The sequence below is a fragment of the Thamnophis elegans genome, chromosome 10 (genome assembly GCF_009769535.1).
Source record: "Thamnophis elegans isolate rThaEle1 chromosome 10, rThaEle1.pri, whole genome shotgun sequence".
Taxonomy (NCBI): Eukaryota; Metazoa; Chordata; class Lepidosauria; order Squamata; family Colubridae; genus Thamnophis; species Thamnophis elegans.
Window position 1 is genome coordinate 51,171,755 of NC_045550.1, and position 27,718 is coordinate 51,199,472.

Genomic DNA, 27,718 nt, shown 5'->3' on the forward strand with positions numbered 1-27,718 from the left:
CTACTAGTTAAGGATTTTGATGAATTGGGAAGAGAGGTTGGCTGAGATGAGGATTTGATCTAATTCAGAGAGATATTCATATGGCAGTGACAATCAGCTGTGTCTTTTGTCATTTTTGCTTGTGTATCTGGTATGTCCCTAATCTACAATAACTTCTCAAGAAAAGCAGATCTGCTCTTGCTAGTATAAACAACAATATATAGAGCTCTACTCTATAAAGATCAAGTAGAAACATTATAGAAAAAAACATACCAATAGATATTGTTGCACTACTTCATCTGGAGTATTTCCTAAGAAGACGTAGAAATCTAAAACTCCACCAATTGTTCTGTATGTTACTGCAGGAGCAGGTTGAAGAGCAAAATCTGTTAGGAGAAATTCTTGAAATTAATTGAGACTTAAACACAAGAATATTGTCTTTATTTTTACTCCTTATTTATTGTGTAAATTGAATATCTGAACGAATAGGAATCTTCCCAGGACTAGCATGTGCCTTTCAAAGTTTTTCCATATTTCAGATTTCAGTTGGAATTTTCAGTTGTAAAAAGAATCCTACTATCCTTTTAACGGTCTAACACAATATGCACTATTCTTAATTGTTCCTTGAGAATCTCATGAAGATTGAATGGAGGACCACCAGTGTATGGAGAGAATGGGTGATTTAAAAATGAAAATTATATTGAGGATTCCAATGTAACTACATAGGCATAAGTCCAGAGGTGGGTTCCTACTGGTTCAGGCCGGTTTGGCCAAATAGGTAGTAACTTGGCCTGCCATGCCCCTGAACCAGTTCTCTCTGTGGCACAGTAGGTGCCACCATCTTGTTTTTAGCTTCTGCGCATGTGCAGAAGCATTTTTTTAGTTCACAGTGCATCCCTGAGCAAACCAGCAGTAACAGCAGCCGGAACCTACCCCTGCATAGGTCAATTGAATTTTAAATCTATAAAATTACTTTAGAGAACGTTATCTGAAACTGTAGCAACAATTTTCAGTGGATCTGCATAGAAATACATCTGAAAGAAAAACAACATAAAAACAATATGGAATTCTTCATAAATATTTACACTGCCTTGGTAGAATGCTTACAAATGGAACTATCCATGTGATTTGGGAAGGAAAAGCAGTAATCTTATATCTGCTAACCTACCATGGCATTGCCTCACCAAGATTAAGGACTTAATTTTGAATAGATAGGATCACACTGTTTCACAATTAGAGTCTCAATATTATTAGTTAGAGGAATGTAATTGTAACACAACTCCATCAGAATAAATGTATTGGATGAAAAATGTAAGAGTATAAAACATACCTGCTGATCAACTCTTGTGCACTTATCATATAAGTACATGTGTAGAAAATTGTTTAAGAAAGCCAGGTGATTTTTAACAAAATCATAAATAATTTCCTTACCCATGGCATTACTGTTCATAAGGAACACTCCGAATGAATGTCCACTCGTATCTTCCAGACATAAGAAGAAAGTCTGAGCACCATACAGGTTGCTCATATCCTTTGAAAGAAACAACAACCAGTATTTAGTAAATACTAAACTTCATTAGAATTCCTAACGGAGGTGGTATTCAGCCAGTTCTGACCAGTTCTGGAGAACCAATAATGGAAATTTTGAGTAGTTCAGAAAATAGGTAAATACTAGAGGTGGGATCAGCCAAACCAGTAGTAGCAATGGCGAGAAGCTCCACCCACCCACCCAGACGCTTCTGTGCATGCACAGAAGTGTCCAGCATGCATGCAAGCATGCATGGGAGCACCCCCAAACTGGTAGTAAAGAAATTAGCAACCCACCTCTGATAAATAAAATCTCTGACTGGCCCCACCCCAATCTATTCTCTGACTCCCAAGTCCCAGTTGATTGGGAGGATATGAGGATTTTGCAGTAACCATCCCCTGGAGTGGTGTGGGGATGGAGATTTTACAGTATACTTCCCCTGCCATGTCCACCAGGCCATGGCCACAAAACTGCTAGTAAAAAATTGTGAATGCCACCACAGACTCTTAAGTGTTGAAATGGAATAACTTAAACTGCCTTGAACATGTATAATATTTTTATCAAGTTCTCATGCTGCTAAATAGTAGTATGTGGCTTGGTAACACCAGTGGTTTGGGAATCCATATTAATTTATCTATAATTAGATATTGGCCTTTAATTTAAGTGAAAAACCACATATCATATATCCTTGAATTTAGACCGCAAATAAGCAATGAAATCCAGCATCTTCTGCTTTTTAGAATATCTATTGTCAATCTGCTTCTTGCCCTACTGTCTAGAATCAGTGGATCTACTGGTTCTATAACAATATAAATAATTTATTCAGGCACTTGACATAAGACTGTCTACAAAGACTGTCCAAAAGCTACAGTGGGTCTAAAAATGTAGCCTATTCAGTTCTAGATTCTTGCTGCTACCACCAACCCTTCTCTTATTGTAACCCACTCATTCATGCCCATGCAAAAAAAATAAGTTTGGTTGTTTTTGTTTATAAGCATTTTTTCTGTTTCCATTTTAATACATTTTAAAAAATTATCTCAAGTTTTTCTAATATAATATGCCAATATTTTAAATGGGTTGCTATAAATGAAGTTTCTAATCCAAACTATGTCTGCTACCTTTGCTTTCTCAGTTTTTTCATATATATTTGTGCACATTTCTGTGTTACTTTTGCTTACTCTGGAAGGGGGGTTCATTATTTGATTTAATGTACTATAAGCTCAAAGAAAAATCTCTTTGAAGACCAGATTGCATAAGTTAGAAAGTTAAAGAAAGTTAAAATACACAATATTTGTCTTCTTTGTCCAATATTTTTTTAAAAAAAACTGGAACAGCACCAATAACTATATTCCTCCACCACCACCATTTCTCTACAGAAAGGGAAAAAACGATTGCAAAAAAAATGATGCAATAGAAGTCAATAGAGTACAGGGAATCCTCAATTTACAACCATTTGTTTAATGATCATTTAAAGTTACAGTGGTACTGAAAAAACAACATTTTTCACACTTAACAACTTAGCATCCCCGATGGTCATGTGAAGAAAATTCAAATGCTTGACAATTGACATGTATTTATGACAGTTGCAGTGTCCCATGTCATTTTTTTGAGAGCTTTTATGACCTCCTGACAAGCAAAGTCTATGGGAAAACCAGCTTCACTTAACAATCATGTAACTAATTTAACAACTGCAGTGATTCACTTAACAACTAAGGCAAAAAAGGTCATGAAATGGGGCAAAACTCACTTAACAGCTATGTTGCTTACCAAAAGAAAATTTGGACTCAATTGTGGCCAGAGGTTGAGGGCAGTGGTGGGTTGCAGGGGGTACCCTCTGGTACAGGCACACCGGAGCTTGCCCGGAGCACCAGATACCATTCCGTTCCGGTGCTCCCGAGGGCCCACCCGCATGCCTGAGCTCCTTACCGGTCTTTTAAGTCTTCAGGGCTTATGTGCACATGCATGGTGCGTACAGCACCTGTGTGACACTCCACTAAGCAGCTGGAGCATTGCGGAGGTGCTAAGACACATGCGCACGCTGGATGCATCTATATGGATGTCGCCAAGCCTATTCCAGCCACACCGGTTTGAACAGGATCTGGAGCCCACCACTGCTTGAGGGCCACCTATATTTTTAACAAGCCAACTGTGCTTTCTTCTCTTGTGGTTCTCCTTTATGCCTTGCCTGAATTTTAAGTAATGCTGTGCTTTCATTTTATTCACAGCCATGTAAGAATCATGTTTCTTGGTTTATACACTTTGCTTTCCTCTGTTCATTTCATTCATACAGAATCTTTTATGTTCTTCTTTGTTTTACTGCCTCAGAAAAGCAAACCTGATACAGAATCAGAAGAAGATACTTACCCCATTAGGAAAAGCATCTCGGGTAAAAATAGGCCATGTTTTCCAGTTAAAATCATGCCGATATTGTCGATGCACATGTTCTCCTACACCATAAACATTCCAGCTAGGCACTCTAATGGAAAGCTGCAAGAACTGGTCGGCATATATCAGAGGTCCTATACTGGTGTTGAAGCTGTTTGAATGATCAAAGATATTATGTTTTTCATAAACTGGATTTTTTTAAAAATGCATTCAATTCACACCGTATTCATACTAAGAATTCCTTGTGAAGAAAAAAAAGGTAAGCAAAACACCAGCATTTGTCTAAAGTGACATAAGAGCTCAAAATTGGGCCACCAGTAAGAGCTATTGTCACCAAGGCAGGACACTACAGAACACCGGAAACATTTGGAAGAATAGATAATAGGTCTTTATTCCTTAACAAGCATTGCTCATTTTCTTGACTGCTGCTGATGTATTGTTTTAATTATCCCTTTTCAATATTGTGATAAGGATGTTACATAAATAAATGATGGCAGTCAAACTTCCCAGAAGGATGATTATTTCTGATTCTTGCCTAAAATGTGCAACAACAATGAATGTGCTAGTGGATACACTTTCATTTCATGTTGAACAACAGAGCGACAGATAGCAAAACCTGGTATGAAAAGTTCAAAAACATCTTTTGATTTAGAGTCTTTCTTGGGATGCTGTTGAACATGCAGGCATCTTATGATCTATGACCGTGATGGTGAACCTATGGTACACGTGCCAGATGCAAGCTGACACCCTAGTTCAGCTCCACCAGCATGCGGGCATGCCTCCCGCCAACCAGCTGGTCTTTGGGTCTCTGCCACACATGTGGGTGGTGCATGCAGGGAAGCTGCAGGGGGAGTGTGTGGGGCAAGTGCATGCATGCACTGGGACAGTGCATGTGCAGGGGAGTTGCGCGCATGCACAGGGGGCAGTGTGTGAGGGAGCACGCATGCTTGGGAGGTTGATTGAACTGTAGATTGCCTATATATAAAAATCAAAGAACAGAAAGATAACTTACAGGACTTTATTGTTGCTATTCCTGATCACACTGATTCCAAAAGGATTGTCTGTGACTTCTACTCGATACATTAAATTGGTTGCTTTAGATCCCTGGAAAGGCTGAACATTTTCATGTGGGACTTCATATCTATCTTTGTTGGCAGGATCTGTAATCTGTTAAAACCAAACATTTTAAAACGAAATAAATGTTGACATAGTAAATGCACAACTTTCCCTCATCTGAAATATTCTTGGTTAGTTGGTGGTAAACTATATCAGGTTTAATAAATGTAATTAATTATATTAGTCTTGCAATATTAAAAAAAAAGATTCCAACATCAAGCCGCAACTAGCATGTTTTTTGATCTAAATAAGATGCCAGAAAGCAGCTATGCTTGGAGAATCCTCAGGTGTAGATAATACAGCAAGCACTAATAAGATAGGTAAAAGCTTAGCCATAAGAATGGAAGCCTAGGTCCCAAGGAATTAACATTTAGTTGTGGAAGCAACAGTCTTTCAGACAGCAGTTACGGTAAGCATACCAGTTTTAGACAAATTCTGGGCCCCTTCTTTTAAATGTAAGGGATCAGTATAATCATCTTCTACATCTCCTATTATTCCTATTATTATATATTATTATTATATTCCTATTATTCATTTTATGTATTGATCAATCGAGCTACGCAATAAAGATATAGAATTCCCATAATTGATTAGATTGAGATGTTACCTATGTACAATAAAATGCATACTATTGTAACCAATCAAATAAAATATGATTTCTGTAAGACCATAAAGAGGGTTTGCAATTCCACCTCTTTACACTTCGGGTTCTGATATAAAAAGTTGTGCTTCAATGTATTTGTGCTCTGATCTCTACAGTCCTCTATATTGAAAAAGATGGCATTTGTTAGAGAAATTTCTACAGCTGCAGAATTCTAGATTGATTGATCCTTCTCTGTTCTCAAAAATCAAAAGCATTTTTAGTTGTTTCATCATCCTGTTATCAGAAATTCAAAGCAATCTCTTTTTCATCACCTTTAAAGTATGTTAAAATTGTTTTCATCATTGTGAACCATGTTTTAAATATTTCATTTTCTATGTGCCCAACCCTATATTGAGCTCCCATGGTGCAGGGGTGAGAATGCAGAATTGCAGGTAAACTCTGCCCACAGCCAGGAGTTTGAACCTGACAGAGGTCAAGGTTGACATAGCCTTCCGTCCTTCCAAGGTTGGTAAAATGAGGACCCAGGTTGCTGGGGGCAATACACCGACATTGTAAATCATCCAGATGCTGTAAAGCACCATGGGGCAGTATATAAGTCTAAGTGCTGTTGCGATTGCTAGATCATCACAGGCATTCAATTCAAAAGTTTATAAAGGTTTCATGCCTGCTTTTTACTAATAGAGTTAAAACTGGCAAACTAGACAGATGGGTTTCTCAGTGAATATCTGAAATGTCCTGAGAAATTTCATATTGGCTGTGAACCAACATGAGAATGCTGATCTTAAGAAAGTTTTTTCCTGGAATATATAGAAAGTACCCTTCAATATATATAAGTAGATTGTTCCTAAATAGGTATGAAATATACCTATTTGTATGCTCATTTGCTTGATACTCATTTGCCTTAAGATGCAGAACATTTTACTTTAAGATGATGATCGTAAGGTTGGTTTTGCTTTATATACAATATTCTATAATTGGACAACATACCCTTTCAAATGAATATTTTATTTTTTTTATCTTTGAAGATACACAATAGATCTAAGCTGCAAAATTCCAGATGTTCACAATATGCGAGCAAAGATTTACTGCTTCCTATGTCTCTTTGCTGTTATCTAATGGACGTCTAGATTTTTACAATCCAGATCTAGTATACTTAGCAAAAATAATCACATTGTACAGACTGAAAATTTGCCTCCAAATTCTGCACAGTGATCTTTAGCCCAGTGATACATTATGGAATCAGCTTGTCATTCATTCATCATTTAATTCCCTGTTATTATTAACTTAAGCTTATTAGGTTTAGTTGCCACCCACTTGCAGTCCTTGATCTTCTGGTTGAAAATATTTCATTTAAAAAACAAACAAACATTCTAACCTTAAAATGAAATCGGTTTGCTGTTTGGTATTCTGCAGTGAGATGTAGCTTTTCAATATCATTCCCAAAGAGGGATGGAGAAGGTAGTCTTATTAGAGTAGCTTCAAATCCTAAGAAGGAAGGAAAGGAAGGACAATATTGACAATAACAATAGTTACATGTGGTCTGCTGGGTACTCCACATTCGGGACAAAGCAAAGTAAAAGAATAAGGCATGCAGTTTACCGATGAAGCATTCTGTCCATTCTGACCTTTAGATTAAATCTGTATTCAACATATCTGAAGCATTTTTCAGTCCAGCTTCTATTTTTTTTTTCGAATAAAGGAAGTTGATTATGGTGAACCTCTGGATGAAAATCAGTCAATGAATTATAGACCAAAACAGACTTTGAATCAGTGGTGGGATTCACATTTGTTTTACTACCGGTTCTGTGGGTGTGGTTTGGTGGGTGTGGCTTGGTGGGCATGGCAGAGGAAGGATACTGTAAAATCTCCATTTCTGCCCCACTCCAGGGGAAGGTCACTGCAAAATCCCCATTTCCTCCCGATCAGCTGGGACTCGGGAGGCAGAGAATGGGACAGTGGGGCCAGTCAGAAGTGGTATTTACAAGTTCTTGGAACTACCCAAAATTTCCACTATTGGTTCTCCATAACTGGTCAGAACCTGCTGAATACCACTTCTGCTTTGAATTTATCTCTCTATATTATGCATGCCTTTTAGTTGATCCACTTCATTCTGGAAGCCTCTATACTAGCCTTCTCCATTGCATAGAAGCTAATGCCCCTTGAAAATGCTGTAACAATTTTCTGCATTGCACTTAGCCACTGATAAATTGCACAATGATTGAAAGAACTGCATTGACTTAAATTTTCTATTAGACCAAGTTTAAGGGGTTTTTTTTTTGGGGGGGGGGGGGGGCTTAATCTGTAGGGTTCTAAAAAAAACCACCGAATCTGTACATGAAACAAAAGGAAAATCTGCTTAAGTCCTTTCCTAGTTTTCTCACAACTTGTGGAGTCTCAGATCCATATGAATCATTAATATCTCATCTTACTGGCACTTAATTAACAATTATTTTTATTTATTTCTTTATAGTCCAAGACAAAGTCATAGTAAACAATAAAACAATGCATAATAAAATACTGGAAAAATTATTTATTTTTATAGGTATTAATTTTATATTTAGAAGTGACAAAAATAGTAAAAAAAAACAACTTCTCAATTTTAACCCTACCCCCCAACTAAAATAACTACAAAACCCAATTTCTTATTAAATAGCAAAAGTTTATTAACAAACATTCTAACCAGGGGTGGGTTCTGACAGTTGCTACTGCCGGTTCAATCATGGCCACGCCACGTGGGCATGCACAGTGCAATAAAACTCGCTCTTAACATGCGCTGAACAAGGTGGCAGCGCCTATGGTGCCACCTGGAGAACTGGTCTGAGGGTGTGGCAGGCCTGGCTGACTGTCTGTTCCAGCAACTCAGGATGACAAACCTCTTCCGGTTCAGCCGAAGTGGTCCAAACCGGTAAAAACCCACCACTGATGCTAACGTAGCTTCTTGACTCAGAAAGTTTAAGAATTTAGGAATGACTGTTTCTCTTTCCCATGTTAAGAGGTGCAGATACAAAGAAGATACTTGATCAGATTTTAAGAGTATTAATGAGAAAGAAATTAAGCATTAAGTTTATCCATATGCTGAAAATACTTTTAGTTTACATTTTATGTTCATTGACTTATTTACATGCTGGGCATGTTGTATCTACAAATATCTAATAAGTCTGGAGTTTAGGTTTCTTCAGCTTACCTGGATTTGTATCTGACATTATTCCTTGAACTTGGTACCCATGATTTTTCGAAAAGTAGCACCAAGGTACATGTGTTTCATTCTGAGGATCCCAGCAACAGCCACGGAGTACACACAGATCCTGCATCATTAGCATTAAAAGGAAATAAGAACTGCGATCAACAAAATAAACTCCAGATTAATTTTGGGACAATAGCATGTGTATAATCATTAATGACTGGAATGCAATGGCTCAGTGGCTAAGACGCTGAACTTGTTGATCAAAAGTTTGGCAGTTCAAATCCCCAGTGCCATGTAACCAGGTGAGCTCATGTTACTTGTCCCAACTTTTGCCAACCTAGCAGTTCGAAAGCATGTAAAAATGCAGTAGAAAAAATAGGAACCACCTTTGTTGGGAAGGTAATAGTGTTCCGTGCACCTATGGCATTTAGTCATGCCAGCCACATGACCACGGAGACATCTTGGGTCAGCACTGGCTCTTCAGCTTTGAAATGGAGATGAGCACCATCCCTTAGAGCTGGAAATGACTAGCACATATGTGCAAGGGGAACCTTTACCTTTACCTTTAATCATTATTGACAGGCAAGCTGCACAGTTTGAAACCAACTATCACTGACTTTTTAAGTGGGTTTGTAATGTTCATATATATCTTTTGAAAACAGATTTGTAATTATAGGTGTTCCAAATTACCAGTAAGAGTTGCTTTTCAGACTTATAAGCATTCAAGCAATTGTTATATAAGCAATAGTAGCTAACATACAGTATGTTAGCCACTAAAAAAATAACTTCCTTTCCTACTTAGAAATGAGCCGAGGTGGCGCAGTGGTTAGGGTGCAGTACTACAGGCCACTTCAGCTGACTGTTATCTGCAGTTCAGCGGCTCAAGGTTGACTCAGCCTTCCATCCTTCGGAGGTGGGTGAAATGAGGACCCAGACTGTGGGGGCAATTTGCTGACTCAATTTGCTAAAAAATCTGTAAACAGCTTAGAGAGGGCTGAAAGCCCTATGAAGCAGTATATAAGTCTAATAAATAAATAAATAAATAAATAAATAAATAAATAAATAAATAAATAAATAAATAAATAAATAAACAGATAAATAAATAAATAAATAAATAAATAAATAAATAAATAAATAAATAAATAAATAAATAAATAAATAAATAAATAAATAAATAGCACTCAGAAAGCCTCCATCTTAATATACATTGGAATTAATTCTAAATTTTAAAATTAATTCACTTGCTGGAAAATGTGTCCTGCTACTCTTCCAAACTTAATGCACCTTTTAAAAGGGAACTTTGAGAAATGGGAGGGGCAATACATTCAGTTCAGACAGCTGCCAAAAACCTGACACGCCTTTAGTAAAGGGAAATATGGAAAATTCAATTTCTTTCAATAACTGGACGAAAACAGGAATAGATCTCATTCTTTTCATACAATGGGTATACCACTTTGGGGTGGTACAACTACAAAACTACTTTGATGATGCAGCTTAAGTAATATCTTCATCACAGATTCTGGAAGTGGATATTGATCCCAGTGTTCTGACCTAGGCTTCCTGAGAAAGCATAAATCACAAACTTAGTTCCCCAAACCCTCTTTTATTTATACGGCTGTGAATTATGGTCAGTCATAGCCTGCATGGTTTCTCCAACAGTATATGAAGATTCCGACAGATGTCTGGTTGAGTTGTCAGTCTTTCAGGGTAGTGTTGATAAGAATCAGTGGTGGGTTCCGGATCCCATTGCAACTAGTATGGTGCAACGGGGCTTGCCGTCCACCACATGAACGTGTGTACACACACACACAGCATGTGCATGCGTCCTTACCTTCTGTGATGCCCCTGCAATGCTCTGGCTGCTCAGCGGAGCATCACGCAGGCACCGTATGCTCTGTGCACCTGTGCAGAAGCGCCGAAGAGCTCAAATACAGGTAAGGAGGGTGGGAGGGTGGGCCCTCCGGAGCACCATACTGGAACGGTACCTTGTGCTCCCGACAGGCACTAGTATGCCTGTACCAGGGCGTACCACTTGCAACCCACCATTGATAAGCACTCACCTTTATCTTCCTTGAAATGTTTCCAGGGACCTAATTGCCAATTAGTTTTGCAAGGCCAAACGTACCACAGAGTCAAATGGAACTTCTCAGACCTTGAACTAATTGCTTCCTGCAAAGGCTCATGTCTGTTTGCTTCTCTTTTATGTCTTATGAGAGGGGCCAATCATCTCCAAGCCTTACTCCCAAGTCACCCCTTTTTCTTAATTGTTCTTGCTTTCTGGCAACTCTATGCATGCACAGACTGAGCAAAGGCTCCCATTGTTCTTCTGCCTTGCTGATGTCAGACTCATAACTATCAGATGGTTTTGGCCCCTTCTCTGCCTCCAATGCACAGCCCTTGTCCAAGCCTTCCCCAGACTCCAGGACTGGTTCATGTTCCTCCCCAACCTTCTCACTGTCCAACTCTGCTGTCAGCTCCACAGGCCATTAGCGGATCACAACACCCAATAGCTACTCTAAACAGGGTTATGACTTGGACATTCACCACCAAAAGAGAGCTCCCAAGATGTTTTCCTATTGCAACTCAGAAGGTGAAAGGCTCACAGGCCAGTTAAGGCCTGGCAAAGCCATTTGCTCTAAATTGTACTCCTGTACAAATGACAAAGAATAATGCTGACTAGTGGATCCCAATTCTGGCTGCCCTCTTCACATTTATTAACTCTTCTAGATAGTTTTCAGAAGACTGATATGACTGTAATTGTTCTGGTTTACAAGAAAGGGCTCACATTTGATCTAATTAACTATTACTCCATTAGTTTCCTAAGCCTAATTGGGAAAGCTTTGCATTAGTCACCACTGTGATAAATTCAGGGACTGGTTGGAAAATGAGGAAATCATTGCAGATGAACAGAGAAAGCTTGATTTTATAACATCTGACCGCTAGATGAATGATATTTAAACACTCCAGAGTTTAAATTGGCTTTTGATATTATAAAGAAGGAAGAAATGGCAAAAACGTGAGACCTCTTCAATGGATTGTTGGCTCTTTAGTCTTATCAGAAACTTTTATGATGGGAACTGTATATGAATAAGTTATGTTTCTTGGGAAAATATGATCAAAATATATATTTTATGGGTCCTTCATGCCCTCTGAGCTTGCTGGCTTTCTTGCAAACATTTCATTACCCTAATTAGGTAGCATATATATAAAACATATAACAAAAATATACTGCATTTTTCAGTGTATAAGATGCACCACAGTATAAGACATACCAAGATTTTGAAAAGGTAAACTAAAAAGGAAAGTTTTTGTACTCTGAAAGCCTCCCAAACCCTCTGGACACCTCATTTTTTGTGAAAAAAGGGGCATGCAGTGAATTTGAGAGGCTTACAAAGTGCTTTTGGGGGTTTGGAGGGGCCAAAAATGAGCAAAAACCAGCCCGTTTTTTGTGAAAAAGGGCCCATTTTTTTTTTTTTTAAAAAAGGGCATGTATAGACTTTAGGAAGCTTGTAGAGTGCTCCTTGTGGCTGGGAGGGACAAAAACAAGCATAAATCAGCCCAATTTGTGCTCATTTTTGCCCTCCCCAGCCCCCTGGAGCACTTTGCAGACCTCCCAAACCCTCTGCACATCATTTTTTGCGAAGGGGGCAGGGTGTCTGGAGGGCAAAAATGCTGTATTCAGTATATAAGACACATCCAGATTTTCACCCTCTTTGGGGGGTATATCCAAATCCAAACCAGCTACATATCCAAACCATCTCAGCTCTGTAATATATGGGTGATATTCTGATTTTTAATTTAAGAGCCTTATATAGTGCTCTTAGAAATATGCACTGAACCAGCATTCCTCAAAATTTCCAGTTTGGCAGCCCATCATGGAGTGGGGATGGTTTCCTGCAAAGGGCAGACATGCACACACGCATGTGTGGGCATAGCATCATTTGTGTGAGTGGCAGCTGCATGCACCTTCCCCTCGCTTGAGTGGACCCGCGAGCACCAGTTGTCACTGTTCATGTGAATAGGGCTGCAAGTGCCAGCACCCACAACATACACAAGTTGTACTTTGGGCAATGACGCCCACCATTCATGTAAATCAGGCTGTGTGCGCAAGTATGCCAGCCTGTCACTCATACAGCCCAGTTGTGAATAGTCCATGGCTATATCCCACAGATTGGAAACCTCTGCATTAATCTGTTAAGGGGGAAATCTTGAAATAAATTATTTAAATTAATTAAAATTGATATTCTAGTCTTCAAATGTTAGTATTAAAAATAATTGGAAAAGTAATGAACAACACATCGAACCGACCACGTTTTGCAAACATTTGAACATTGTCTTTCAATTTAATAGTTCCTGAAGATACCATATCACATGCAGCCGAGCAAATCTGTCTCCATTTCTGCTTCTTTGCTACTGGTTGACACAAAGCATAAAATAATACTTTAGGTAGCTAGACAATAAGATGGTTGGATTTAAATTTGTACTAATCATGTGTCAGCACTCCTCCATTGAATAATTAGGAAAGAAAACCACGAGACTCCATTGATAGAATCAAGTGTACTTTTACTAATTATAAATGATTACAAGCGTAGCAAAGCGAAGACTGATTATTTAGGCGCGAAAGCAAATGATATATAGAATAATCCATTCCCCACCCCTTGGCATCCCAGTTACAGTCCAATCATAATTCTCCCAAGTGTCAGGTGTGAGATAACTTTGAAAGGCATCACCAAGATGGAATGTCCGTGCCATTGGCCTTGGCGGGAAACCTCCTCTGCATGCGCAGTAAGGCAGGCAGCAGAAACTCCAGAATCTTCCTCCAGCACAATTAGTATTCCCCTCCCAAATACCATGCTCCCCTCCCCGTTTCAATGGCAGCCGAAGCAGCAGCAAAGCAGAGGCTGACATCATGTTTACACTTCATTGGGATTAAAATTTATGTTTTAATTTTTAATTTATATTTTGTACTGAACTGTTTTATATTAACTTAATCTATGATCATCATAATAGAAAATTGAGGTCCTGACTTGTGGTTCCTCCTGGACCTGCAATTCCTATTAAACAGCAGAAGGTTCACCCAGCTTTGGCTGCTGCACCAGTTATGACTCTACCTGGACTACAATGTCCTGACCTCTGAAACCCATGTCTTTCTCACCACCTGTCTGAAGTACTGCAATGTGCTGTATGTGGGGTTGTCTTTGGAGAGATGTACAATATATGGCAGCAATATTATTGGCAGGTGAGCTCCATCAATGAAGAATTACACCTATACTACATCTATACTACAGGTATAAAACTGTATTATAGTATTATAATACAGTACTAAAACTGTATTATTGTAGTCTAGGTGTAAAAACTTTATTATAACTATATGTAAAGGTAAAGGTTCCCCTCACACATAGATGCTAGTTGCTCCCGACTCTAGGGGCCGTGTTTATCTCCGTTTCAAAGCCAAAGAACCAGCGCTGTCCAAAAATGTCTCCATGGTCATGTGGCCGGCATGACTAAAGTCGAAGGTGCACGGAACGCTGTTATCTTCCCACTGAAGGTGGTCCCTATTTTTCTACTTGCATTTTTACATGCTTTCGAACTGCTAGGTTGGCAGAAGCTGGGAGAAGTAATGGGAGCTATTTATATTATAACTATACTACAGTTATATTATTACTGCTTGCCAGCAAGTCTCCAATCTCAATTTCAAGTTCTATTCATCATCTTTAGGGCCATAAATAGTGTGGAACTAGGACACATCAGGCAACACCTTGCCACAAGCAAATCTACCAATCTGGCCAGGTTCCCAGGAGAGTGCTAGCTGGAACTTCCCTTCCTTCATGAAGCTTGCAGATAATGAATGAGACAGCTAGCCTTTTTTTGTAATAACTTCCATCTTGCAGAATACTTTCCCCACCACCACCAAGTACAGGCAGTTCCCACTTGCAGTACTGTCTGCAATTCCATAAATAGGTTAAGACTGTTGCATTTCCATGAACTTTAAGTCCCAGCTGGCTGAGTGTGGGCAGCTAACTTGGATTTTATCTGAGAGTTATTTTTGTTTTCTGTAATTATATCAGTTTGTTCTGGATTAGTTATTCGGGGGGGGGGGTCCCCTTTTTCTTTTCTTTTTTATTTTTAGTACTATGGAATTAGAATTCTATTTTTTTATTTATTAAATTTGTTTGCTGCCCATCTCACCTGAGGCTTATAGTTACTGTAAATAAATACATTAGTTTTCATACAGAACTGTGCAATGCTTTTGATGACTTCTATGCATTTACTGATCACAGTGAGCCATGCATCTTCTAATATTTGCTGCAAGAGGTTGTATAAATAGTTAACAGTCCTTATATGATGGTGACTATAACTTTACAGGTTACAGAACCTTTATTTTACTAACTCCTAATCCAATGTCAGAATGTTGCAAAGCCTATCTTTCAGGAGTGCCAAGACATTAAACTATGCTGAAGAAGTATTTGATTTATAGAAGGAAATTTGAGCAAGCAGATAGCTGGTATCTGACCTTTTTCAAGAATTATTCATTCCCATTTTACTGGAAATAAGTATTAAATACCTATTTCTTTCTTTAGCTCTCTCAAATCCCAAAGAAACTGAAAAATTAAGAAGAAAGGCCACCGTTGCATATACACTCTCCTCAGTAATACATTTTTTCCAGCATTTTTTAAAATATATCCTGAAATGTTAAATTTGCTGGGGATATAAAGTAGAAATATTAATTTAAATCTGTACTCAAAATTATTAATTTCATAAGCAGAGAATAGACTTTTTATGAGAAATAAAAAGTGTCTTGTAACTAATTAGTAGCACTTTAGTTATGAAGTATTTTAGAAGAGAAAGAAGCTCCAATGCTACATTGTTTTCCCATTAAATCAGAACAACATGTTCTTTCATGCTTAGTATTCTTCATACATAAGAAACTACTTTGCGTCTGGATTAATTTTGAAGCAAATTGGGCTGGTTCCATTCATTACTAAGCAGAAATAGAAAGATATTGATGGTATTTTACAAATAATATCTCTGTTCATCTTCTAAGTTACAGGAACCAATTCTTATCCCGCTAGCATTCACATTCATGTGTGTGTGTGTGTGTGTGTGTGTGTGTGTGTGTGTGTGTGTCATTCTTGTGTGGAAGGATTGATTATATATATGACGAGCTGAAGGTATATATTTCACAACCCCTGGTATGCCCAAATATGGGAGGAAGGTCACTACTTCCATTCTCTGTCCTTCAGCTCGTCATATATATAATCAATCCTTCCACACAAGAATGATACACACACACATGCAAATTATTGACTGCAAAAGTTTTTGCTAAAATGAATTTGAAGTCTTTACTCATTCCTTTCTATTCCCTTGATTCAATTATCTCTATGATCTTTAAAGAGGGTTGTGTATCAATCAAGAATCAAGTACCAACCATCATTTGGATGTTATCCCAGAATCTATGTGATTCATCTTATAAAACATTACAAAGCAATTGATTTAAATAAAAGTTATTAATCATTAATGTAAATTTTTCTTCACTGAAAGGTTGATTTCTTATCACAAAAGAATTATAGATTAGAAGGGAAAAATATTTTGGAGCTAAATTCCTGTGTACATTTATTAAATACGCAACATTATCTTTTCCATGACTAACTTCAAAACTATTCTCTCTGTTGCAAATATGCTTATTAATTCTAATGGTTTCCACAGCCAACATGTACGTATTTATTAAATTATGCTATTTCTAATTTCAGGAAAAGTTGTTGTTTTTTATTTAAAGGGGTGGTATAATAGAATTTAAGTAAAAAAAATTGTAAAAAAAAAAATAACCTGTATATTGTTAATGCTCCCATAATTTGCTCTTAAAAGAAAGGAGAAAAACAACAACATGCATTTTAAAGTTGAATTCAACTGTTCCCATTACATTGTTACTTCAATTTTGTTTGTAACAGGGCTTTATCTTTTACCTTTTTCAGGATTGTTTTTATTTCCCAGACTGTCCTACTGTACATTGGTCCTGTTGGTCTCCCATCCAGGTCTTAACAAGGTCTAATCCTGTTTAGCTTTTTGAGCCTTGCTAAAATTGTCTGGTTGAGGAATTCTGGGAGGTAAGTCTTAAAATTGCCAAGTTTGGTAGCCGCTGCTCTAGATAGACTTTAACTTTGTGATTGTTTATTTTTGTTTTGTTTTTAAAGAAAGAATATTTTACCTTGGCCAACCCCAATCCTTCACTTGATTCCCATAGTTAACACAATAACACTGCAGGACCATAATTCTGAATTAGTAATGTGAACCTCTGTTTGCAAGGAAAGTTTTCCCATGTCTTCTCTTGAGAAGCATAATAAAGAGTTATAAGGATTTACTATTTTAGTATTCTCTACTTGGAGTTTCGGTGTCAAATATAGTCCAAGAGGAATCACATGCAGTTAGGCGTGACTAAATGTGAACTATTATACACAATCAAATTAGCAACTGAATACACTTTCCCATTCCCTTTTGACACATTTGACTGAATTGGAGTATCAAGCCAGTTGCCTAAGCAGCAAATGGTTCCCGCCACCCCGTACATATATATACACTATCCAATTTCTCAAAAAGAAAATGTGTAGGAAATGGTTATGAAAAGTATTTCATTTTCAGGGCACTTCACAGGAAAGAAAAAGAGGTGCTAACATTTTGATGAACAAATATTTTAGTTTTACAAATTATCACATTAAATAATAATTATTATCACTATTATTTTTTAAAAAAACCTTCTCAACCTATGAGTAGTATGTGCCTTCCTCAGTCTCAGGCATGGGACTTTGAGGTTTCTGCACAGTAATCTGGCTGTTCCTAGCACTGCACCCTTCTATGCAGAAAGCTCTGATGTCGTCCCTGAGATCTGTGGGAAGCACTGCCCCAGTTTAGCAGTCACATTCCCAAATGCTCCTACCACCACTGGAACCACAGGTTGAGGCCATAAATGTTACAAATGTTTCCTCTCCAGAAATTCAATCCTGGCATAGATAACAGATGATAGATCTGTTGATGATAGATAGATAGATAGATAGATAGATAGATAGATAGATAGATAGATAGATAGATAGATAGATGCTAGATAGATATTATAGCTACTGTAGTTATCCAGATATGATAGAGATAGATAGATAGATAGATAGATAGATAGATAGATAGATAGATAGATAGGTAGGTAGGTAGGTAGGTAGGTAGGTAGGTAGGTAGGTAGGTAGGTAGGTAGGTAGGTAGATAGATAGATAGATAGATAGATAGATAGATAGATAGATAGATAGATAGATAGATAGATAGATAGATAGATGCTAGATAGATATTATAGCTACTGTAGTTATCCAGATATGATAGAGATAGATAGATAGATAGATAGATAGATAGGTAGGTAGGTAGGTAGGTAGGTAGGTAGGTAGGTAGGTAGGTAGGTAGGTAGATAGATAGATAGATAGATAGATAGATAGATAGATAGATAGATAGATAGATAGATAGATAGATAGATAGATGCTAGATAGATGCTAGATAGATGCTAGATAGATGGATGGATGATGGATAGATAAGGATAGAGATAGATAGGTAGGTAGGTAGGTAGGTAGGTAGGTAGGTAGATGATAGATAGATAGATAGATAGATAGATAGATAGATAGATAGATAGATAGATAGATAGATGATAGATAGATAGATAGTCAGAGATAGATAGATAGATAGATAGATAGATAGATAGATAGATAGATAGATAGATAGATAGATATAGATGAAAGAGAGAGATGATGATGATGATGAAGAAGAAGAAGAAGAAGAAGAAGAAGATGATTATGATGATGATGATGATGATGATGATGATGATGATGATGATGATGAAGGTGATGATGATGATGATGGATGGATGGATGGATGGATGGATGGACAAACGGATAGACAGATGGAATTGTTGTGTTCTGGGAACCCAAGAATCCTCTTACCCCTACTCTCCTAATCTTTTGAATTAACAGTCTGTGGCAGGCACTTTTAAATGTTTATACAATGTTTCCATGTGGACGATGCACTGCCAGTTTCTGCCTACAAGTTTCATCTCTTATGTTTCCCTTCTAACAATTACGGGATTAAAAAAGAGAACTTTGAATATATAGAGAACCATCCAAAAAGCAACAGCATGTACTATCATCTACTTCTTTCAGGTACCTTCTGCAAGAGTATCATCACTGGTCAAGACTAGTCTAGCTATGTGAACTCATCACTTTGAAAGAAGAAAAGATTGAAGCATGACAAAATTGACCAGCAATGGCTTTCTAGTGGCTTAAAGCATACACACTGGTAATTTCCTGGTATGTGAAAACTATCCTGTTCAGGCTTTTATGTATAAGTATTAAATTATATAAGGCTGAAGCTGACATGATAATTAAACTTTTATTTTCTTGTCTTCTTTTAAAGGATTTTAATGAAAAGAAAGTAATGACTTTCAAAATAAGATTTTTGTCATGCAGTCTATTGATCCAAAGTTCTGTAACACTGGCTGCATTTCAATATCACAATAAACCAATTTCCTCCACCACAGGTTCTTCCAATGCATTAAAGTAGGACTGCCTGGGAATTTTTGACAATTATCGTTGAACACATCTGGCAAGTATCAAACTGGGAATGGTTACAATAAACCATAGTTCTCATCAGAGTTTTAGGAAAATCAAATCCAGAAAGCACACACAGATAATTGATTCAGCTGGATTCATTAACGTCTTTATATACATAATAACAGATGAATAAATGTACAATACCAATAGTAGATTCTTTTAACGTGGCAGAAGTTACAAGCAGAACACAAGCAGGAGAGAACAGCTAGTTTCAGAGTTCAGAGCAGAGAGGGTCATAGGTTTTTGTTTCAATCCTTTGCAGAGACTCAAAAGGTTGCAGGCTAAACCACACCCTGGTTCCTAGCTGTTTCAGCTCCCATTGGCTGACCTTATTGCTATGCCTATTCATTGGCTGAATATCTCTCCCAGTCATGAATATTCTAACAGTTATACTATCCTTCAGTTCTTACATTTTTAGCTTTCCTCCATAGATTCAGAGACCACGAAAGATTTTGAAACTTTTGCTTAAATAAACTTGTGTGATCAACAGCCAACAAGCTGCTGGTTGCGATGGTTTACTGAAGTAAACTCCAAATCATTTCTTTTACATCTCCATAGAGGAAGATTCCCTTCTGCCTATTTAATAACTAGCATATAATAATAGGTAGAAAATTGTGTTCAAATTCTGAGCAGTCATACAAGGACACATAAACTGATTGGTAGCCTCACATTGCAATGAACAAGATCATATATTCAATTTCATAGCTACTAAGATTGTTGGCCATGCAGGTACAAAGGTAGCCAGAGAAATGCTTGAAGCCTGAGAAACAGGCCCTTTGTCAGTCAACAGTGCTGGTTTACCACCAGCTTATCAATGTGCCAAGGACTTGGACACACAGGAAACAACAGCACAAAGAAACAACAGCCAATTGCTGGCCATCAACACAACAACCAACCACATAAGGAAAGCACCACATAAATATAAAGCATAGAATAACCCAAGGCACATATTCTGATAGAGAGAAGTTATCTGAGAATGTGCTCCAGTACAAGTCTGAAAGCTCAGAAGACTAAACCTCTTGTCCTGGTGAGCGACCCAGATTGGATCTTGCAACATTATCTTGTGACACACGTATTTGCCTTTATTTGTGTTCAGACTTTATTAAACTGCATCTGGATTTTCACCCACAAATTCATGAAAAAAATGTATATTAATTGGTTACTTTATCTCTGATAATTGTTGGAGTTTACCCAAACACCTTTCCTCTCCGTGCAATCCTGAAGTATTTTTTGTGGTGGCCCATATGATAGCAGTTCCATCTTTTTCCAACTATCTGATTGTGACAATAATGATGATGACAATTGTTTCTTCTTCTCCTTCTCTTTCTTGCTCTTTTCCTCTATTGATACACATTTCCCCCCTATTTTCTTTCTATTTTTTTTTCTCAAAATTCTCCAACTGCATTTCAAAGTCCTCTGCATGAGCATATTGTTGAGGGCACAAAAAGATGCATGAATGCTATACTTGAGTGCCAACAAATAACTCAGTCTGTTAGCTTACTAAATCATGACACATGATATGGTTTAAACAACATGACATTTGTAAACCTTCCTGAGCCTTTAGAAGTGATTGCATGCATGCATAAAGAAATAAGTAGGGCTGCCAAGCTTTTTTCAATGAGCATGATCAATTCCATTGGCCATTCCAACCCTTTGCAAACATTTTTTTTTAAAAAATGTGGACATGCAATCTTCACCAGTGTGGGAAGGAAAAATATTTTTTTATATTTGCAATAGTCGTAAGCATAAAAAAATGGTCATAAGTGATTTTTTTTCAATGCAGTTGTAACTTTAAATGGTTATTAAATGATTTTTGTAAGTTGTGGCGTACCCCTACTCATAGTTTAAGATGGGTGGAAATGTAATAATTCTTAATCAATAAGTTATTATTATTTAACTTGTATACACTACTTACCTTTGTTGCCACTTGATCCGGGATGCAGTCTATTCTTTCAGGAAGAGGAATAACTGGACAAGTAGGTGAAAAGGCTAAAAATAAATCAATGTATTACATCAGTCAGAGAACAACAACAACAACAACAACAACAACAGAAATAAATAGGCAATGCAAATGCAACAAACAAGTATTTTGTTAGTTAAGAAATCTGAGAACTCCTCACTAAATGCTATGGCGAAAAATAGGGTTTATTTCAATTATTCGTTTTAACAAGATTTAGACACTGTATAAAACAATCCCTACTTTGAATGTAATATTCAGATGCTTACTAGAATTGTGGTGATTCATTCAGGGACTGTGCATGTATCAGTATATACAGATATCAGACAGAAAATACATTTAATTTTTAGAAGAGAATCAAATAGGCTGATGTAACTTTCTTTTCTATGAATCTCCATACCTTATTAGCGTCCTTATTCTGCAGAACGTCTGAATTAAGTCCAGTATGTTGAGTGACTTTACCTAAATTAGTTCTGGATTGCAGACTAAGCTTGTTTGCTGATTTGTTTATTTCCATTTAGATCGTAATCCAACTCTCATATTTCAACTCTGAGCAGCTTACATACATTTAATACAAAATCAGCCTTCCCAAAAGACCCAGCCCAGAATCATTCACTATTCCATTCACCACCCTGATCTGATGCTGAGGAGAAATTTTTGATAAGTTCGATAAATTTTCAACCTGGGTGCTCAAGCCCTCCAATATGCCAAGGCAAAGCTGCCACGTGCCACTTTTTTTTAATGAAATACGAACCTGAACAGCTATAAAACACCACGTCCATCCAGACAAGGACCATATTTAATTCTATCAGTGACAGCATCCTATTGCGAGAGGCTTTAACAGTCGACCATCTGCAGTCCAATACTACATGCAAGTGTACATGGCTGTTCCTGCTCCACCACATAGTCCAGAAATGACATTCCTCGCATTCCAGTTAATGTTCAACTCTCAGTCCAATTTCTGGCACATAAACTTGCAACTCCAACATTCACTCTGGCCTCAGTAAATCCTGAGCTTACATCAACATACAACATTATTTGGCCTTCTGGTCAGTATTAACTCTCAGTGGCTAGCTGGACTAGTGCCTGAAGTTTCCTTGGCAAGATTTCAGAAGTGGCTGGGTCATTGCTTCCTTCAGGCCCAAAGTCGCCCAGTTGCCCTTGTGCTTAAGGCAGGATAAGAATTCACAGTCTTCTTGTTTCTAGTCTGATGTCTTTAACTACTACACCAAACTAGTTTTCAACTACTCCTACAGCCTGTCACTAACTCAGCCTTTGATCTCAGTACCATCACAATAAATAGTTTAGTTTAGTTTTCCTTTATTTGTATGCCGCCCTTTTCCCTGGGGGGACTCAGGGCAGCTCACAATTCAGAAGGGTGGGGGGGCAAGACAAACAGTATTCCAAACATGGAGACAATACAACATATTAAAAGAAAGCACAACAGTCACACAATTTGGGTGGGGTTAAAATCTTAACCCCAGGCCAGCCGGGACAGCCAGATCTTTTTATGTCAAGATTAATCTTTTATTACATTTTCATTTTCCTTTATACAATCACTTAAATACTGTGCAGTTAAAAAAAAAAGCAATAAACAACTCATAACACTTCTATCCTACATACACCCTTCCTTCTACCCCTCCAACTTTCATTTCTCCCTTCCAACAATCCCCTCTTCTACTTCCCCTCCCCCTCAGCCATTCCTTTCTCCCCTTCCCACCATCTCACCCTCCTTACATTCCCTTCTCACTCCCTCTTAATTCCCCCCTCTTCTTTCCCTCTACACCTCGCTTCGGTGTATTTCTAGTATTCATTGGTCTGTTTTGTACTAAAACAAAAGAAAAATAAAAGGAGAAGAAAGAAGAAAAGAAAAAAAAAAGAAAAAAAAGCAACAGTATCCAAGTGCATTCATTGTTCTGAAAATTGAGTCTATATTTCCACCCTCCCCCCCCCACCCACCCCCTGAACCCCCCTCCCTGACCCCCAGCCAGATCTGGGACAGCCAGATCTTTAAAGCGGCGCGGAAGGATTGGAGGGTGGCGAGGGTCCGAATCTCCACGGGGAGTTCGTTCCAGAGGGTCGGAGCAGCCACCGAGAAGGCTCTCCTCTGGGTAGTTGCCAGTCTGCACTGGCTGGAAGATGGAATTCGGAGGAGGCCTAATCGATGCGATCTGATCGGTCTAGTGGAGGTAATTGGCAGTAGGCGGTCTCTCAAGTACCCAGGCCCACTACCATGGAGAGATTTATAGGTGATAAGTAGCACCTTGAAGCGCACCCGGAGATCGACAGGCAGCCAGTGCAGCTCACGGAGGATAGGTGTTACGTGGGTGAAGCGAGGTGCACCCACAATCGCTCGCGCGGCCACATTCTGGACTAGCTGAAGTCGCCGAATGCTCTTCAAGGGCAGCCCCATGTAGAGCACATTGCAGTATTCCAGCCTAGAGGAACATCACTCTATTGATAACTGTATCATGCCTATATTTAAACAAATTCTACTTCTTATCCTTACAGGCTATTTTCAATTACATAATGCGGGTTAATATATTGTTTTATTGATTACATTTTTGGAAATAAATACTTGAAATAAATGTTATAAACAAATGATATAATATAAATGAATATTACTTTTGTCTAATATATCTTTTTTCTGCTAAATAAAATTCAATAATGTTATTTTGTAGTCTACATATTCTAATGTTAGTATAAGCACATGTCTGCATAATTTGATTACCCATTTTAAAGCAATTATACAAATAAATAACTTGGTTCTGTCCCAGAGTATTTTGTACATACTTTCATCTTGGGAGCATTTTATCATAATCTGTTTATTCTACCATGATACATTACTTTTGCAGAGACTAGCGAATGTTTCAGTGCATAGTTGAAATAAATGACTTGCATTTAAGCAATTTGTCTGAAATATGCAATGAACCAGATTACCAGTTTTTGCAAAATAATTAATCATAAGTATTTATAAAATTTGTGAGAATGTCATCACACACACACACACACACACACACACACACAGACACACACACACACACACATTATAGTGTATTATACGTATACATATATATGTATGTGTCTAGGAAATAATGAGGTATTAACTGAATGAGATGTGAGGATTTTAAATGTTATTACAGTAAAATTACAAATGTAGATCTGATATTTAACTCAAAATTGCCATAATAACAGTATATTTCTTATTATTCTTTTATTTTAAATGCTTCTCTAGGCCCAATGGGTGAAAATTGTTGATTTATCCTTTTTATCTATATCTGACACTCTTTCAGACGCCTATGGTCAAACAATAATTGAGTTATTTACTTCAACTTCCAGAAAACTTTAGATATATTACTTAACCCTCAAAGGTTCCTTTGGTTAATTATAGGAATGCAACTGTATGTATTCTGTTGTGGCCCAGCAGGAGCCGTTGGAGCTGCAAACAGACTCCGATAGCGAGGGTCCCTATGAGTCGGCTCTGGAAGATATGGAGGACTCTGGACAGGGTTCCGACACTGAGCAGGGACCAGAGAGGCTGGTTGGCCATCAGGAGGCGCCTGAGGCATGGAGCAGCGGTGAAAGCCAAAGGGAGTTTGTCCCTGATGTCAGGCCCTGCAGCAGCGGGGAGGAGCTAAGGGAGTTGGTCCCGGACGCCAGGCAAAGATGGCCAGATAAGCGCTGACAGCAACTACAGAGATACAGAAGATAATTGGGGCCAGGTTGTTGTGATTAGGCTCCTCCCAAGAGAGTATATAAGAAGATAATTTGGGAGGAGGCTTTTTGCAGGACACAACTATTATACTAAAGCTGGAGAAGCTCTTGTGTGTATTTCTTATCTTAGAAGTCTGGGTTGCTGCCAAAGTCTTGTCGGTATGTTAATTTACTGTGAATAAATTGTCTAGCAGTAATCTTGTGTCGGCATGACTCACCGTAAGGAAGGGGGTCAGAACAGTATTCTATATTGTTATGAAAACAATATGCATGTAAATAGTAAGTAAGTATTACAATCCTTTTGGCATATGGCCTATTCCCCCCCCCCCCGACTTTACTTTTTTGAAAATTTGTTTTATACAAGGGCATTAACAACTAAACTGCACCTAAGGGCTCATCTCCAAAGTTCAGTTAATGTGAATTCTGTCAAAGATGTCCTTATTTTCTATGCAGGGAAAATGCCTTCTCCCTCCCTTCCATTTTCACTGTCATCAGTTATTGGGAAACAGATCCATCAATACAGATGTGCCAACATGGGCCCTTACTGTTGTAACTGCAATGGTTTGATGGATGGGTGGACTCACAAGTTTAACCATTTTCTAAAACTCCCTCCACTTACTCACCCACCTATTCACTTCTGCACCCAGTCTAGTAATAAAATTCTGAAAAGTAACAGATAAAGAGGAAATACTTTACCTATCAAATCTGTGCACCTGAGTAGGGTCACACCAAATAGCTATCAGAGAAAATATTCCTGATGATATATATCTGATGATACTCGTTTATTGACTAGGGCTAGTTTCCAGATGTCTGGTAGGTGGGAAGTATAATCACATTTATTCATGTTGTGGGGGTGTTTCTCTATTTCAGTAGCTTCCATAATATTCTCTTGTTGAAGTGTTCTGTTTTGGAGATTAACCCAATTCCTTCAAAATTAATTTCATGTCCTGTAGCTTTAAGGTGCTGGAAAAGGGAGGAAGTTTTTTCTTTTTTTTTTTTACTGCGTTTTTGTGTTCTGCGATGTGTGCATTTAATTTTCCTGTTCGTTTGTCCAATGTATGTGACTGGGCAGATTTTTCATGGTATTTCATAGATTCCTTGGTTTTCTAGATGGATCTTGTCTTTGGGGTTTCTTAAGATGATGGCTATTTTTTGGTCAGTGCCGAAGGCTGTCTTGATATTGTGTTTGTGGAGAATTTTTCTGAGTTTATCTGTGTGCCTTTGATGTAAGGGAGGAGGGTGATGCTATTGTCCTGCTCTGTGTCTTGATTCTTGGGGGGGGGGGTCTCCCTTTGTGTTAGGTTGGTAATTGTGTTTTCTTGGAAATCCATTGGAAATTAATATGTTTGTGAGGGTGTGTAATTCAGTTTTCAGGTGGTTTTTGTCAGCTAGGCATTTGGTTCAGGAGATGAGAGTCTTGGCTATGGAGTTGATCTGTGCAGGGTGGTGATGGGATTGTGCGTTTAAGTAGCGTTTGGTGTGTGAGTTTTTTCTGGTAGATGGTGTATCCTAGGGAGCCATTGGGTTTTTGTAGGATGTCCAAGGGAAGTTGGTTGTTAGCTTCTATTTCCATAGTAAATTGTATTTTGGGGTGTAGGCTATTGAGATGTGTGAGGAAGTTGTCCAGTTTTTCTTTCCCATGTGGCCAAATTACAAAAGTGTCACCTAATATCTAAGCCAGAGTTTGGGTTTGGGTTCAGATTTATCTAAGGTGTTGGTTTTAAAGTGTTCCATGTATAGGATTGCGATGACAGGTGAGAGGGGTGATCCCATAGGTGCTCCTTCTATCTGTTTGTATCTTTGTCCATTGTGGATAAAGTATGCATTGGTTAGGCAGTGGTTGGTCAGATCTAGGATGTGCTTGGGGGGTTGTATTTGTTTTGGATAGCTGTCAAGGCTTCTTTAATAAGAATGGATGAAGAAGAATATGACATCGAAGCTCACAAATAGGAATGTGAGGTCACATAAGATGGTGGCTCTTCAGACTGAGTTTTTATGTGACCTCACATTTCTGCACAACTGCCAAGACAAAAATGTGATCCCCACATGTTTCCAACTAAAATTCAATTCAAAAACCTCAGCCACCAAAAAGATCCTGAAAAGAACTGAATTAGCTCTAATTAGCTCAGAAACGAACTCCACAGGAAAAGATTCCTACTAGACCAAACTAACAGGGACCTACTCACTCTTCACCTCAAACTCAGCAACAAAATCCACCCAGCACTCTGGGACAAAGCAACTAGCCCTCTGGAAAGCTGAAACAGAAACCTCTCACAAGACAGACACACACACCAACAAACTCCACAGACTAGAAAAACACCAGAAGCCCAACCCCCCTTCCACGGCAAGGCCTTCCAAGGTGGCGCAGTGGTTAAATGCAGCACTGCAGGCTACTGCTAGATCAGCAGGTCAGCGGTTCAAATCTCACCGGCTCAGGGTTGACTCAGCCTTCCATCCTTCCGAGGTGGGTAAAATGAGGACCCAGATTGTTGGGGGCAATATGCTGACTCTCTGTAAACCGCTTAGAGAGGCCTGAAAGGCCTATGAAGCGGTATATAAGTCTACTGCTATTGCTATTGCTAAGAAAGAAACAGTACATAACATATTAGACAGGACC

At 38.2% G+C, this 27,718-nt stretch overlaps 1 protein-coding gene across 1 annotated transcript in view; it reads right to left on the bottom strand.

The window, feature by feature from the left end:
* SI (sucrase-isomaltase) overlaps positions 1-22,298 on the bottom strand; it is a 98,561-nt gene extending 76,263 nt beyond the window's left edge. Inside the window, 8 exon segments of the mRNA XM_032225133.1 lie at positions 253-365; positions 1,411-1,510; positions 3,872-4,043; positions 4,905-5,059; positions 6,988-7,097; positions 8,797-8,917; positions 21,346-21,419; positions 22,142-22,298. Coding sequence (XP_032081024.1) covers positions 253-365; positions 1,411-1,510; positions 3,872-4,043; positions 4,905-5,059; positions 6,988-7,097; positions 8,797-8,917; positions 21,346-21,419; positions 22,142-22,292 — 996 coding nt within the window. The 5' untranslated portion in view covers positions 22,293-22,298.
* Positions 22,299-27,718: the final 5,420 nt, after the last annotated feature.